The 15022-nt window shown below is 41.2% G+C and overlaps 1 protein-coding gene across 1 annotated transcript in view; it reads left to right on the top strand.

The window, feature by feature from the left end:
- PLEKHA7 (pleckstrin homology domain containing A7) overlaps positions 1 to 15022 on the top strand; it is a gene marked incomplete at its 3' end in the record, with an annotated part of 118527 nt that overhangs the window by 98746 nt on the left and 4759 nt on the right. Inside the window, exon 5 of the mRNA XM_015423246.1 lies at positions 5916 to 6027. Coding sequence (XP_015278732.1) covers positions 5916 to 6027 — 112 coding nt within the window. The remainder of the gene's footprint in view (positions 1 to 5915; positions 6028 to 15022) is intronic.

Here is a 15022-nt window from a genome sequence, read left to right as displayed (position 1 = left end):
GGGCACAAAGTCTGAATCTTCCACTGAATGTCTTTTCTTCCTTCCTTTGATATCCTGTCTAAATAGGTCTTCCATCTATTCCGAACTTCTGCAGATTTTCCTTCCCATGTTGTCTCCTTGCATAAAGTTGCAATGATGTCTGACTGTATAAAATCAAAGAGATAGTTGTCCCAGATTTCAACTGTCCATCTACTTTTATCTTTCCAACCCAAAGCTATAACTGCTTTACCCGCCAATATCATTGCCTTAACTGTGGTTTGATCCTTCTTATCAAATATCAGGCTTCCCATTGTGCTTGTCAACATTAAGTTGAAGTCTATGTTTAAAGTTATTTTACATACATTCTTTATAGCTTTAATAATTTCTGCCCAGAATGCCCTTGCTTCTCTGCACTCCCACCACATATGTGCAAACCATCCTTTAGATTGTCTACAATGCCAGCAAAGGGAACTTAATCCTGAAATCATGTTAGCCAATTGGGCTGGTGTCTTGTACCAGTTTGTGAGAAATTTATATTCAAGTTCTTTAAATTTAATTACCTTGATTTCGTCTATTCCTTTCATAATTTTTCTGCCATCCTCTCTGTTATCTGTCCTTCTCTACTCCACACTTTTTGTAAATATTCTGTTATTTTATCTTTATTTAATATCATCTTTTTGTAAATTTTCCCTACTAGACCTTATTTTTTCTTAATCATTTCTTTATATATTTCTTCCGTTGGTTCGTCTATCCATATTTCTTCTTTTTCGTTAATCTTCTTTACCGCCTTATAGAGACCTGCTATTTTTGACCAATGTTCCTTGCCTATCTCTTCTATTACTTCTTGTAATGGCTTAAGAGTTTTCCCTCTAAACAAGTCCCCCACTGTGATATCCCTTAGACCTTAAAATTTCCCACCATTTGGTTTCTTGCTCCTCTTCATTAGTAGTTTCTAGTGGCGCCCACCTAGAGGGTCTCCCTAGCCAGTTTGGTTGCCATTTCCTCCAAACTTCTAGTGATGATCTTCTGAGGCCTATTCTTAGTTGAGGCAAATCTTTTCCTAAGACAAGATAACCCAAATTCCTTCAGATGTGAAATGCACTTTCAGCCCTGACTGACATCTGTTTCATTCAACCAGATTATGACAGCTTAGATTTTAGAAGTTCTTCAACATCCAGGCCCCACAGTCACAGTAATACAAGAGCGAGTCAAATGAAAACCTTAAAATGGCAATTTTGGTTGCCATTTCCTCCAAACTTCTAGTGTTGATCTTCTGGGGCCTATTGTTAGTTGAGGCAAATATTTTCCTAAAACAAGATAACCCAAATTCCTTCAGATCTGAAATGCACTTTCAGCCCTGACTGACAACTGTTTCATTCCACCAGATTATGATTAAAAATAGCTGCTATTGTATTAACCTAACTTCACAGCTTTCAGCTGAGGCAAATCTTTTCCTTTTCCTCAGATTTTAGAAGTTCTTCAACATCCAGGCCCCACAGTCACAGTAATACAAGAGCGAGTCAAATGAAAACCTTAAAATGGCAATAAAATGTAGAAACATTGTGCCATTATCTGTAAGTTGGCGGTATTTTTACCGATGACATAAGGAATGTCTTACAGGTGGCAACAGAGTGCAGACAAGCAACACACCATCGCAGTAGCAGTACATAAACATGGCTGCCCCACTTGAGACATGCACCGAAGAGGAGCAGCATTCTCTCATTCATGTATTGAGTAGTGAAGGAGTGAAACCTATTGCAATTCATCAACGAATGAAGTTGCAATATGGTGATGCATGTCTGTCACTGCAGCGAGTGTATGAGTCGAATAGGACGTTCACTCCTTCTCTACTCAAAAAAACGGATGACGAAACATTGCTCCTCTTTAGTGCATGTCTCAAGTAGGGCAACCATCTTTACGCACTGCTACTGTGATGGCGTGTTGCTTGTCTGCACTCTGTCGCCACCTGTAGGACATGCCTTATGTCATTGGTAAAAACTACTACCAACTTACAGACAATGGCACGGTGTTTCTAAATTTTATCGCCATTTTAAGATTTTCATTTGACACACCCTCATATATGAGACTTCAGGCATTACTGGGTACATAAATGGACAGAAAAATCAGGGAAGAGATGCAAATTTCAAAATGCAGTATGAAGAAATAAAAATACACAAATATGGAATGCAATGAAGAGTAGTTAAACAATTGCTAGCAGAAGTGGTCACTTTAACTAATGTGTTCATCCAGACCGAATCCAAATGGAACCCACTCATGAATGTGTGTATAGTATCCCAAAGTGGAGGAAGCAAGCCAATACGGAATTCCAAATGATTGGATTGACTAGGAAGAAGAGAATTGGGTTTGGAGCAGAAGTAAAAAGAAAAAAGGACAAAGAGAAGGATGCCAAAAGAGTCTTTGGGATTTAGAAGGAACAGGTTGGGTGACTGAACAAGTCTGGAAAGGAGGGCAGGACAGCAAAATGTCCCAGGTTGCTGGCAGAGAGAGGAAGGGAGGTGCTGAGTGGTGCTCACTGAGAGAGAGGGCAGACCATCCAGTAACAAGGGTATAAAGGAGATGGGCTAAGAAAGGGGCAAAGAAAGAGGGATCAAGAGTGTAGTGAGGAGAGCTACCTATGTTGCCCGATTGTGAAGTATGACCATTGTCAGGACATTGAGGAGCAGTCCTGGGGTGAAACTGAATCTAACCTGCTGGGCCAAACAGGGTTTTTTTGTTTTTTGTTTTGTTCCTAGAATATGTACATATATCTGTCAGTGACAGTAGCAAAGATTCTGTCTTGAGTTCTGAGGGGAAAGTTAATGGGGCAGGATATGAAGTTATTACTTGCTGTTTGCTTTATGTAGCAGGGACATATTATTCTGGATGTTCCTTGAGTACAGTGAAAGGTTGGATTATTGTCCCCCAAGCACTAGTTGTTCATCTGGTCTGGTTGTTGGGAGATCCCTTGGAATTCAAGACAAGCTAGTGGCGGAGAGATGTGACAGTATCTAATGAGAACGTGGCTGTTTCATGAGATGGTATTTCATTTCAAATACTTAACGATCATGATTTCTTGGATTGATCCATGATGGAGTCTACCTATACCTTTGTCTTCACAGGGCCCAGGAAAATAGGTTCTGGAAGGGGTAATACCCTGGCTGTAGTCTAGCACTCTAGCCTCTACATCACATCTGATTTATGATCCATTAAATTAAGTATGTCTTGCCATTGTTGTCTTTCCAGGAAATAATCAGCAGAGTGCTTCACAACTACCCTTAGGTGTCAAAGCAAGGTTTGCATGTCTGACTCTAGCTAGTAAAAGGGAGTTTTGATATTATAAGATTCACAAAATGGCTTTTTCTTACAGCTAAAATGTGTGTGTGTGTTTGTGGGGATATTTCTTGCATATATGGGAGGTAATTAGTAAGTTTGATGTGTCAGATAAGGGCTTCAGATGCTTCAAATAAAAAAGTACTTCGTAGCTAAAGGTATAGATTTAGTTTTTACATCTTGTTTTTATTTTAAACTGTCCCAGCATGAATGCCTGTGACACGATTGGAGGTAAAAAAGTGTATATATGTATGTGCAAAACAAACCCAACAGTAGCTAGTTTATATCCCCCCCTTTGTTTCTTCTTCCCCATCTCCCTGTTCTTAGTCGGTTTTATTACTCAAATTAAAGGTCGTGTTTTTACAGTTATGGGACAGCCATCAAGAGAACTGTGTGCCATGGTCTCTTGATACTTGGCATATGGTTAGCATAATTAAGTTGACTCCAGTGCTCCCTCTAAGCTGAGCTAGTGTGCTCGCAGTTTTTTAGCCTCCAGCTCACACATTTTTGTCTTAGCTCAGGAAGGAGAGCAGAGCAAACTAATTTACACAGTAGCCAAATCACTTGCTCACAACTTTAATGCCAGTAGCTCACAAAGTAGAATTTTTGTTCACAAGACTCCCCACCACCATCATCATCATCATCATCATCATCATCATCATCATCATCATCATCATCATCATCATCATCATCATCATCATCATCATCATCTATTAAATTTCTATCCCGCCCTCCCTGCCAGGGCCAGTTTAGGTTGGTTTACATAAAATAGCATAAGAATTACAATAATATAGATTAAAATTAAGCAACATCAGTTAGTACAACTAAACAATGCTAAAACCATAAAACATAATAAAGTGCTAGTATCAATAATTTCACAGCAATGTTGTTACTTGGTTCTCTCATCTCACAGTCAGCTCCTTAGTCTTCTTAGATCATCTTAGGCAGTAGGCTCAGGCTGTCGTTGGAGGTCCCAGGGAAACAGGACTCTCCAACCATGGACTGTCAGTTGTTAGTAGTGGTGGCGGCTCCAAAGGCCTGGTGGAAGAGCTCCATTTTACAGGCCCTGCAGAACTGCGAAAGGTCCCGCAGGGCCCTGGTCTCTTCCGGGAGCTCATTCCGCCAGATTGGAGCCGCCACTGAGAAAGCCCTGGCCCTGGTTGTTGCAAGTCTGGCCTCCTTAAGACTCAGGAGGGCCAGCTGATTCTGGGTCCCTGATCACAGCGCTCTCTGGGGTACATATGGGGAAAGGCGGTCCCTCAGGTATGTAGGTCCCTAGCCATATAGGGCTTTAAAGGTAAGAACCAGCACCTTGAAGTGAATCCGGTATGCTATAGGCAGCCAGTGCAATGTCCTAAGCACAGGCTGGATGTGCTCCTGAATAGGGAGCCCTATCAGAAGCCTGGCCGCGGCATTTAGCACCAGCTGCAGCTTCTGGATTTGAGACAAGGACAGCCCCATGTAGAGGGCATTACAGTAGTCCAGTCTCGAGGTGACCATCGCGTGGATCACTGTTGCCAAATCATTGCGTTCGAGGAAGGGAACCAACTGCCTAATCAGCCGGAGACTATAAAAGGCCGACTTGGCAGTGGCTGCTACCTGGGCCTCCATTGTTAAGGAGGCGCCTAGGAGCACTCCCAAACTCCTAACCTCTGGCGCTGACACCAATGGTGCCCCATCGAAGGTCAGGAGTGGGATCCCTACCCTCAAACCACTCTGACTCAGGCATAGGACCTCCGTCTTTGTTGGATTCAATTTCAGCCGGCTCAGTTTCCAAACAGTCACCAAAGGCTGGCCCTCATCTGTTCAGTAGTAATTTCTATTCTAATCTGTACTTCATATTGTGAGAATACCTTTTCTATGTCTCACAAGGTAGGTGCAGTATAATATCACTATGCTGGACTAACTTGGTCGATGCAGTGCAGTGTATTCAGATGGAATAATCTGGCCATTCATTTAAGATACCTTATCCTGCCTGATCCTGAAATATGTGATGGATGGATGATCATTCGTTTAATACCGGTTTCGTGTTAAGCAGTAGCATCACAAACTGCTGTGGGCACAGGCATTCTGAGACAGAGGGCTGAAGGCACATTCATCTTGATTAATTTTCTTCAGTGAATGTATTTAAGTATTTGGGCAATTTATCTGGGAAAATAATGGACATTATAAAGGCAGAAACATTTAAAGTTAAAAATATTCCTTCATTATCCCCAAATAATTGCAAAATTCAGTTGAACATTCTAAGCTAAGTAAATGAAGTTTTCTGAATTACAATGTGCAGCGTTAACAATCACTGCCAGAGTTTGTTAGACTATTAAGATCTATTAATCAGTAAATACTTGACTATTGGATTAATATGATATACATATAACATCTCAGGTGCGTAAAATGTGATAATATTTCATACTGATCTGAATTGACTACACATTTCTTTCAGTGGTGTCTGAATAAAGCTATAGTAAGTGAACATTTTACTGCATTGGCGCAAGCTTGAAATAGCTTGCAATTTATGCCTGCTTACTTGCTGCACAGGATTTTAAAAGATACTCTTCAAATTAAAAAAAATATGAAATGCCATGGAAGTATTTCTTCTGTATTTTTAGGCATAATTTGCATGTGCCCAAGAACCAGTTAAACCAAAGACCCTCAAGCATGGTCAGTGAAACATCTACTGCAGTAACTACATCCACTGTGGATACAAAGCCCAGCTCTAAGGTAAGTCTGAGTTTTTCCCTCTAAAAGGTGAACAGTCTCTCTCTCCCAAGGACAAAACTTGACCTTATATCTCATTAGCTTCCTAATGAAAAGGGTCATGACTGAGTTGCAATATGAATTAGAAGCTTCTTATTCAATGTTTGTGTGTTTTTATGTACAAAATTATTGCTTGCATAGTACTTATTACAAGCATTCTTTGTCCCATAAATCTTGCCTGCATAATGGGTTGTCAGCCATAACCATTTCTAAAAAATCAATTATTTGGAAGAAAATTATTGCTTGCCTAGTACTTATTACAAGCATTTTTGTCCCATAAACCTTGCCTGCATAATGGGTTGCCAGCCACAACCATTTCTAAAAAATCAATTATTTGGATCTCATGAGCTCCAGATCATACCTGGAGGTTTTATAAATATAGGCTGCACCATATACTTTTCTGAACAATGCCACTTTATGTAGTTGAACCCTCAGTAAAAGTGAAAAAGAAGTCCTCATAGGCTGAGAATTGTGCCATATGTTAACTAGTAGCTAATCACTTGGACAGGATTGTTAATGTCTAGACTAAGAAGAATAAGAGTTTTAGATGCAAAGAGAATATGATTTTTGCCTTTTTAATGGGCCATGATAAACGTCCAGAAAACATTGCTCATTACCACAAGACTGGCATTTGTTCACATGTTACATGTAATACAGTCATCTTTGAGAGTTTTGAGTTAGTAATATGAGATTTTTAGCATGTTAGTTTTTTTAAAAAGTTACTTGAACTTTTTAAAAATGCTGATTTTTATTTTGTAGCCTTTATTAGTGCCAGGCTGTGTAAAAAAAAAATCAGCAGACACATATGAGCATGGAAACAAAATACTGCAGAAATATTTGGTTATTTTTATATAATAAGTCTGTGCATGTACATTCGTTATTAGGCAATGAAATGCCATATAAATTATATTTTGACTTCTTGACAGCTGACAGCCAGGAACGTTGTATTCTTGAACAGTAAAAATAATTGTCAACTGGAAATCAGATTGGCAGCTACAGTTTTAAGTAAATTATTTTTGTGAATTCGGGTATTTATTTTGACTGGAGCATTCACTTGTTTTTCACTTCTGCAGACAGGAGAAAGGATAAATTCAGTATTTATCTTAAGCAAAGTAGTGTTGTTTTTGCTTCAGTGCATAATTCTGCAGGATCCTTGGTAGAATCGTCTCTGTCACTCCATGCCCATGAGAGGGGCATCTCTGCTGATAAGCAGCTGTCTGTTAGCCAACTTGCACTGGTGCAGTAGTCATGCTAGGAAAAGAGAGCGGGCAATGACACAACAGAGCAGGTAGCTGCACATTGCTCCTGGCAGCTGCTGTTCTTGTAGGCTCAGCAGGTTGATATTGCAGTCTGACTTGAGTCCCTCTTGGCCTCTACACTGTTGGAAGACTGCTGGCAAAGAGTCAAAAGGGACACAAGAATGTCAATAATTAATATTCTGCGGAAGCAACAAACAAGTGGCCTCCAAAATTCTGCATGGGGTACTCTTGTAGTTCCACTTTCCCCTCCCCTTTGTGGGCTCCCAAATGTTGGGGTGCGCGTATTGGGGGACATAGTATATCTATTTTTGTAGCATTTTTGCATTTGTGTGTGTGTCCTTGCCTGGAAGTCATGGCAACCTCTGACAACTCCTACTGGGGCACCGAGAACATTCAGAGAAGTGGCTTGATAGCCTGCCTCTGGCCTCCTGGCCCTGGTATTCTCCGGAGGTCTCCCATTCAAATACTTGCCAGCGTCGATCCTGCTTAGCTTCCAAAATCTGATGAGATCAGGCATTGGTACTGTGTCTGCTGTTTCCATGGTGCTATGCTTCTGCAATGTAATAAGTACCTTAATTGTTTTGCCAGCAGTAGCAAAGGTGAGAGTGGCATTGCTGGTATCACCTTGGTCTGTTCTTGGGCTCCTTTATCTCTTACCTGTGGTGAGGCTACATCGGCATGACAACAAAGTGACAAACTGCCAGCATATCTGCCAGGCAAGGGATTTTTGCCCTCTGTGTTCTTAATGTTAACAGCATTTGTGGAGATATAATTGGAAAGCCTGCTTCAAAATGGGCTAAAGACTTGCCTTTAAAAAAAATAAAACCAGAGAATTTGGAGAACTTGGTAGAGTGTTGCAGTGGTAAAATAATATAATGATATTTCAACTGCTGATTAAAAACCACCTTCCATGGTGGGGAAGCAGGAGAAAAACCTACTTTCCAGTAGCATCTAAGCAAACGTGTAAGTGATCGTGGTAAAAAATGAAAGACTGCTCAGGCATGCTCAGTTTATACTGCGGGTTTATACATAAGGCCTTTTCTGTTTTTTTCCCATTTTGCATAACTTTGCATTTATGAATACGTGAATTAATGAACTCAGGATACGAACCAGACTGATATATATATATATCTACCAATAGCTGTAGAAGCTAAATGAAATGTTGTGTTGGAACTCCTTGTTTTAACGTGCTGACTGTTATTACATGCCTCTGTGACTCCTCCCAGTCAGATTATTTATTTATAATTTAAATTTATATACTGCTCCTCTCTGAATTCACAGAGCTCAGGGCGGTTAACAACAGAAAACTGTACAACTGAAATGCAAAAATTAAAAATAGCTAAAAATAACATCAGATGGCACCCAATCATATAATATGCATTACTGTCTCACAATAAGTGGGAAATGCAGAGTGAGGGAGGGGAAGGGAGTGCCCCATTAGGTGGTAACCCTTGCTGTCCTCAACCAAATGTCTGAAGGAACATCTCTGCCTTGCATGCCCTGTGGAACTGCATAAGGTTCCGTAGGGTGCAGATGTTATTTAGCAGAGAGTTCCACCTGGTGGGAGCCAGGGCTGGGAAAGCCTTGGCTCCGGTCAAAGCCATGGATGAGCACACTTCTGGTAACATGGGGGTATGGCCTAATATGCCAATGAGCTGTGCTGTCAGGGGTGTGGCCTAATATGCTAATGAGTTTCTGCTGTTGGGTGTGGCCTATTATGCTAATGAGTTCCTGCTGGGCTTTATCTACAAAAAAAGCCCTGGCTAAAAATAACATCAGATGGCACCCAAGCATATAATATGCATTACTGTCTCACAATAAGTGAGAAAATAAGAGTGAGGGAGGGGAAGGGAGTGCCCCCTTAGGTGGTAACCGTAGCTGTCCTCAACCAAATGTCTGACGGAACATCTCTGCCTTGCATGTCCTGTGGAACTACATAAGGTTCCGTAGGGTGCAGATGTTATTTGGCAGAGAGTTCCACCTGGTGGGAGCCAGGGCTGAAAAAGCCCTGGCTCTAATCAAGGACAGCCAGACCTCTTTAGGGCTAGGGATCACCAGCAAGTTGTTCTCAGCAGACCGTAAAGCTCTTGGGGGGGGGGGACATACCAGAGGAGGTGGTCAGGTAGATACGTGGGTCCCAGACCATTCATGGTCTTAAAGTAGGCTTACTAAATGCCGGCGGGGGATCTGCAGCTCTTTACAGGATTCCTGCCTCGGGGGACGGCGATACGCGGTGCACCCGCCATCGCCAGGATGTGACGCTACATGTCGCTCTGGCAACGGGGCTGTTTGGAGTCCCGTTGCCAGAGTGACGTGTAGCGTCACATCCTGGCGACGGTGGTGCAATGCGTATCGCTGTCCCCCTCAGCAGGGAAGTATAAGCCTAGATGTTCAAGCTTACATGAGAAAATTCCAGTGCACAGAGGTTGTGTTAGTCGATGAGTAAGAGGCTATGTTGATGTTTTAAAATCTTCCCTTTTATTCCCTCTTGTAACCTACTGAAATTATATTCTTTGGCTTACTTCTTATTTAAATACAATAACATTTTATATATATATTAAAAAGTAAGTTGTTCTTAGCAATTAAGTGGATCTAGTTGAGAGCCAGTATGGTATACGGGTTACAGTGTTGGACTAGGATCTAGGTGACCAAGGTTAGAATCCTCACTCATGCCATGGAAGCTTACTGAATGATTTTGGGACTGTAACGCACCTTCAGCCTAAGCTATCTCACAGAGTTATTGAGAGGATGAAATGAAGGAGAGAAGAATGATGTAAAATGGTTTTGGTCCCCATTGGGGAGAAAGGCAGGGTATATATATACATAAATAATAGCTGGGGAAAGCCAGAATGCCATTTTGTCAATTTCTGACCTGTACTATTCTAGGTATTGTGTACCTGCTAGTATAAGTACAGCTACTGGAAAAAGTTCCCATTTTGGAGATCTTTAGAGTGTGTTTGTTGGCAGGGAAAGGCCTGGGGAAGGCCTGAAGAGCCCGCCCGCTCACCTTCCCTGGACCACGCTGAGGTGTGGGGCCCAGGGAAGGCCTGAAGAGCCCCCTGCCTGCCTTCCCTGGACCACGCTAAGGCTCAGGGCCCAGCCCAGGGAAGGCCTGAAGAGCCCCCCGCCTGCCTTCCCTAGATTGCACCGAGGTGCGGGGCCCAGGGAAGGCCTGCGCCACCTTTCCTCTCCCCTGCCTTGATCGGGGGTGTGTGGGCGCAGCCTGGCTGGTGCGTGGTGGTGGTGGCGGAGGCTTGATTGGGGTGAGTGAGGGAGCCACGGGGGTGGCGGTGGAGGCTTGATGGGGGGTGGGAGAGCCTCCCTCCCCCATCTCTTGTTACTAACAGTGCACTCCTAAGCAGAGTTACCCCTTCTAACTAAAATATTAGCTACGTTCATAGGCAGTTTGCAGATGTGCACAGAGGCACCTAAGTAATAAGTCTGAACTCACAAATCTTATTGATAATGTGCCTTTTAAACAGTTATAAGGGGGGCTATAAGGGGGGCAGCAGCAGCAGATGGGTGGGAAGGGGTGGCAGCTGTGAGAAAGCAGTCAGTAACAGTGCAAATGGATAAATCTGCATCCAAACCGTTCAGTGAAGCTCAGTTCCCTGATTATACTTACTGCAAGGAAGGTATCTCCGTTGGCCCATCCATCAAAGATGTTGTCTATGTGCAGATAAAGAAGCTGAAACAATCACACACATTTCTTGACATTGTAAACTCTATTCCAGAGAGAGACACTAGCTAATTTTTCCTTTACTTGCCCAATTTAAACCCTTGGACAACTATTTGAGATTTGCAGATACTGTGCTGCTGAAATATTTGTTGGAAGATACCAAGAAGTCGGTAACTCTGGGAGTAGCAAAATTTTACTTTTTAGTAATAAATAAGTGAAAGTTTTTAACAAAAAGCACAGACGGAAGAGAATTTTAGACAAGACTTAGAATTTAGGGAATAGAATTACGATCTTAATAGGGGTCTGTGGCTGGTACTATGATGGTATTATTGTCTGTGAGTTCCCTGATTATGACTGGCAAGGAGAATACACACCATCCTAGTGAGATCAAATATCCCTGATTTCAACCTTAAAACATTTTTATTAAACTATTATAGATTTTACAGTGTTTAATTACATTTTTAAAACAATATCTTTCATTGTAATTATACCTGCACGTATAGTTCTCTTTTAAAGTTGCCTAGACAGGTCTTTCAGAATTATTTTAGAAAGATTGCTTGGTCTCTCTAATACTCTTCTTGCTGCCTAATCATTATTTAAAAAATAATTGTTATTAAAGGTTTTCTAGGGGTTAATTGGACCCTGGAATTTAATAGACATTAATGAAAACAAATGTTTATAGAAAGTCTGACTTGAATATGTTCTCTCCCCATTTCCCAGTTAGTTTCTGAAGTATGTATTTTACTTATAACCAGAAAGGGGGGGCATATATATTACACACAGTGGAAAAGCAAAAAACAGAGCGTTATATGATTAAATTTCCCCAAAGAATTACAAAAAACATATACCACATACAAAATTTAAAAAAAAATTATTTGGAAAAGGTCATGTAAAAGGACAATTCCATAAGATACGTAAGCATCAGGAGAGCATAGTCTAGTTTCTTAAGCACTGCTGCCAAACTTTCAACTGTTTGAGAGCCAGTTTGGTGTAGTGGTTAAGTGCGCGGACTCTCATCTGGGAGAAGCAGGTTTGATTCCCCACTCCACATGCAGCCAGCTAGGTGACCTTGGGTCAGTCACAGTTTTTGCAACGCTCTCTCAGCCCCACCAACCTCACAGGGTGTCTGTTGCGGGGAGAGGAAGGGAAGGAGATTGTAAACTGCTCTAATACTCTGAATGAAGGGCGGGGTACAAATCCAATCTCTTCTTCTTCTTAAATGCTGGGTTGTAACATTGCCACTGCTCCCCCCCCCTTCCAGATCTAGCAACATGTGCACTCTTCAGAACTTCCTGTTTTTCAAATAAGTATTCTGTACCTTCAGGACCACCCTAATGTCTGGGGTATTTGAATGTAAAAGACACTGGACTGTTCTGACAAATGCTCAAAGTGGGGGGGGGGCACACACTTCCTTTCCTAGATTGTTAGGAAATGGAGGGTGTGCTACATGTGTCTCCCCACTTTGATTTTCCTAAGAACAGTCTTATTTCCTTGTGGAGCAAGGAAAAGGGTATGCATAACTTTAACAACACCACATATAAGAAAACACACTTGATATATAGCTTTCAGAATAGCATTCAGGCTATAGTTCTGATGTGGTATTCCAGAATGTATATAGTGGGGCACAATAACAAATACTCCAGTAAGATAGATCTTAGCTGCTTCCTTTATGTTATCCAGTCTGCTAGCTGACTGGATTATCAGCAAATAAGTAATCTTCCTAGGAAACTAAAGGGCTACATCTTAAAGCTGAACACTGTGGTGGCAGGTAAAGATGGGCATAAACCAGTTTATGAACTAAAGTTCATGACAAATTTTGGCTGCTTCATAGTTCGTGAACTGGAGTTTGTGGCAGGTCAACTGACACAAACTTTCCATGAACTTCCAAGCAGTTTGTGGATGTTTGTGCCTGTTTGTGAATAGATACATTTCCAGACAGTCTGTATCCACTCAAATAAGATATTTACCAACCTTCAAAGCAACAGAAGGGGCAGAATTCTCCAGCCTTGGAAACACTCTTGTCAGTTTCAAACCAGTCATGTCAGTTTCCAGAGGGTTTCCCTCCCCTTTGTGTTCCCTTCCCATTTTCTTGCACAGTGCTTGCAAACCCCCTCCCACTTACTTGGATTTGTGACTCTGTGCTTTGAGATCAGTCCTTTTAAGCTTGCAATGCCAGTGGCCATTCTCTCTCTCTCTCTCTCTCTCTCTCTCTCTCTCTCTCTCTCTCTCTGTCCAGGGTGGCCAGCTGCTGATGAAAGTATGGTCTCCAGCTGCTGATGAAAGTAGATTTTCTCATTGTGTTGCTTTATTCATTCAGAAATTTTTTATGTCAGCTCTCTAGGGAACCTTCCTGAGGCGGCTTAAAAAATAAAACATAATAAAAACATATATGTTTGTGCCCTCTGATGGAGGGTTCTGTTTTCTAGGACTCATTCATTTGATCTTGAAGCCCATGGTTTGTTTGACCTTTTACAGGTGTTTGGTTTTCTGATTTGATTCTGGCCATTCCTAACGTTGCTTCTTCCTTCAAAATGTCAGTATCACTTGTCACTTGTGGTTTCAGTTTGTCTAAAATTCCTTCAAGTCATGGCAGAATCTGGGTGTTCTTCAAATTTTATTGTTATATTAAAACCCATAATCTTTGTAGATTAGTTGCTGTTTACAATACTTTTTCATTGAACTAAGGGATCTTGAACAAAAGGTTACTAACAGTGCACTCCTAAGCAGAGTTACCCCTTCTAACTAAAATATTAGCTACGTTCATAGGCAGTTTGCAGATGTGCACAGAGGCACCTAAGTAATAAGTCTGAACTCACAAATCTTATTGATAATGTGCCTTTTAAACAGTTATAAGGGGGGCTATAAGGGGGGCAGCAGCATCAGATGGGTGGGAAGGGGTGGCAGCTGTGAGAAAGCAGTCAGTAACAGTGCAAATGGATAAATCTGCATCCAAACCGTTCAGTGAAGCTCAGTTCCCTGATTATACTTACTGCAAGGAAGGTATCTCCGTTGGCCCATCCATCAAAGATGTTGTCTATGTGCAGATAAAGAAGTTGAAACAATCACACACATTTCTTTACATTGTAAACTCTATTCCAGAGAGAGACACTAGCTAATTTTTCCTTTACTTGCCCAATTTAAACCCTTGGACAACTATTTGAGATTTGCAGATACTGTGCTGCTGAAATATTTGTTGGAAGATACCAAGAAGTCGGTAACTCTGGGAGTAGCAAAATTTTGCTTTTTAGTAATGAATAAGTGAAAGTTTTTAACAAAAAGCACAGACGGAAGAGAATTTTAGACAAGACTTAGAATTTAGGGAATAGAATTACGATCTTAATAGGGGTTTGTGGCTGGTACTATGATGGTATTATTGTCTGTGAGTTCCCTGATTATGACTGGCAAGGAGAACACACACCATCCTAGTGAGTTATCAAATATCCCTGATTTCAACCTTAAAACATTTTTATTAAACTATTATAGATTTTACAGTGTTTAATTACATTTTTAAAACAATATCTTTCATTGTAATTATACCTGCACGTATAGTTCTCTTTTAAAGTTGCCTAGACAAGTCTTTCAGAATTATTTTAGAAAGATTGCTTGGTCTCTCTAATACTCTTCTTGCTGCCTAATCATTATTTAAAAAATAATTGTTATTAAAGGTTTTCTAGGGGTTAATTGGACCCTGGAATTTAATAGCAGAATCCAGTCTGCTAGCTGACTTGATTATCAGCAAATAAGTAATCTTCCTAGGAAACTAAAGGGCTACATCTTAAAGCTGAACACTGTGGTGGCAGGTAAAGATGGGCATAAACTGGCTTATGAACTAAAGTTCATGACAAATTTTGGCTGCTTCATAGTTCGTGAACTGGAGTTTGTGGCAGGTCAACTGACACAAACTTTCCATGAACTTCCAAGCAGTTTGTGGATGTTTGTGCCTGTTTGTGAATAGATACATTTCCAGACAGTCTGTATCCACTCAAATAAGATATTTACCAACCTTCAAAGCAACAGAAGG

The sequence above is a fragment of the Gekko japonicus genome, unplaced genomic scaffold (assembly GCF_001447785.1).
Source record: "Gekko japonicus isolate JY-2015 unplaced genomic scaffold, Gekko_japonicus_V1.1 scaffold936, whole genome shotgun sequence".
In the NCBI taxonomy this organism is placed as follows: Eukaryota; Metazoa; Chordata; class Lepidosauria; order Squamata; family Gekkonidae; genus Gekko; species Gekko japonicus.
The sequence above is the reverse complement of the archived record's forward strand: the minus strand, read 5'-3'. Positions and strand labels throughout refer to the sequence as shown.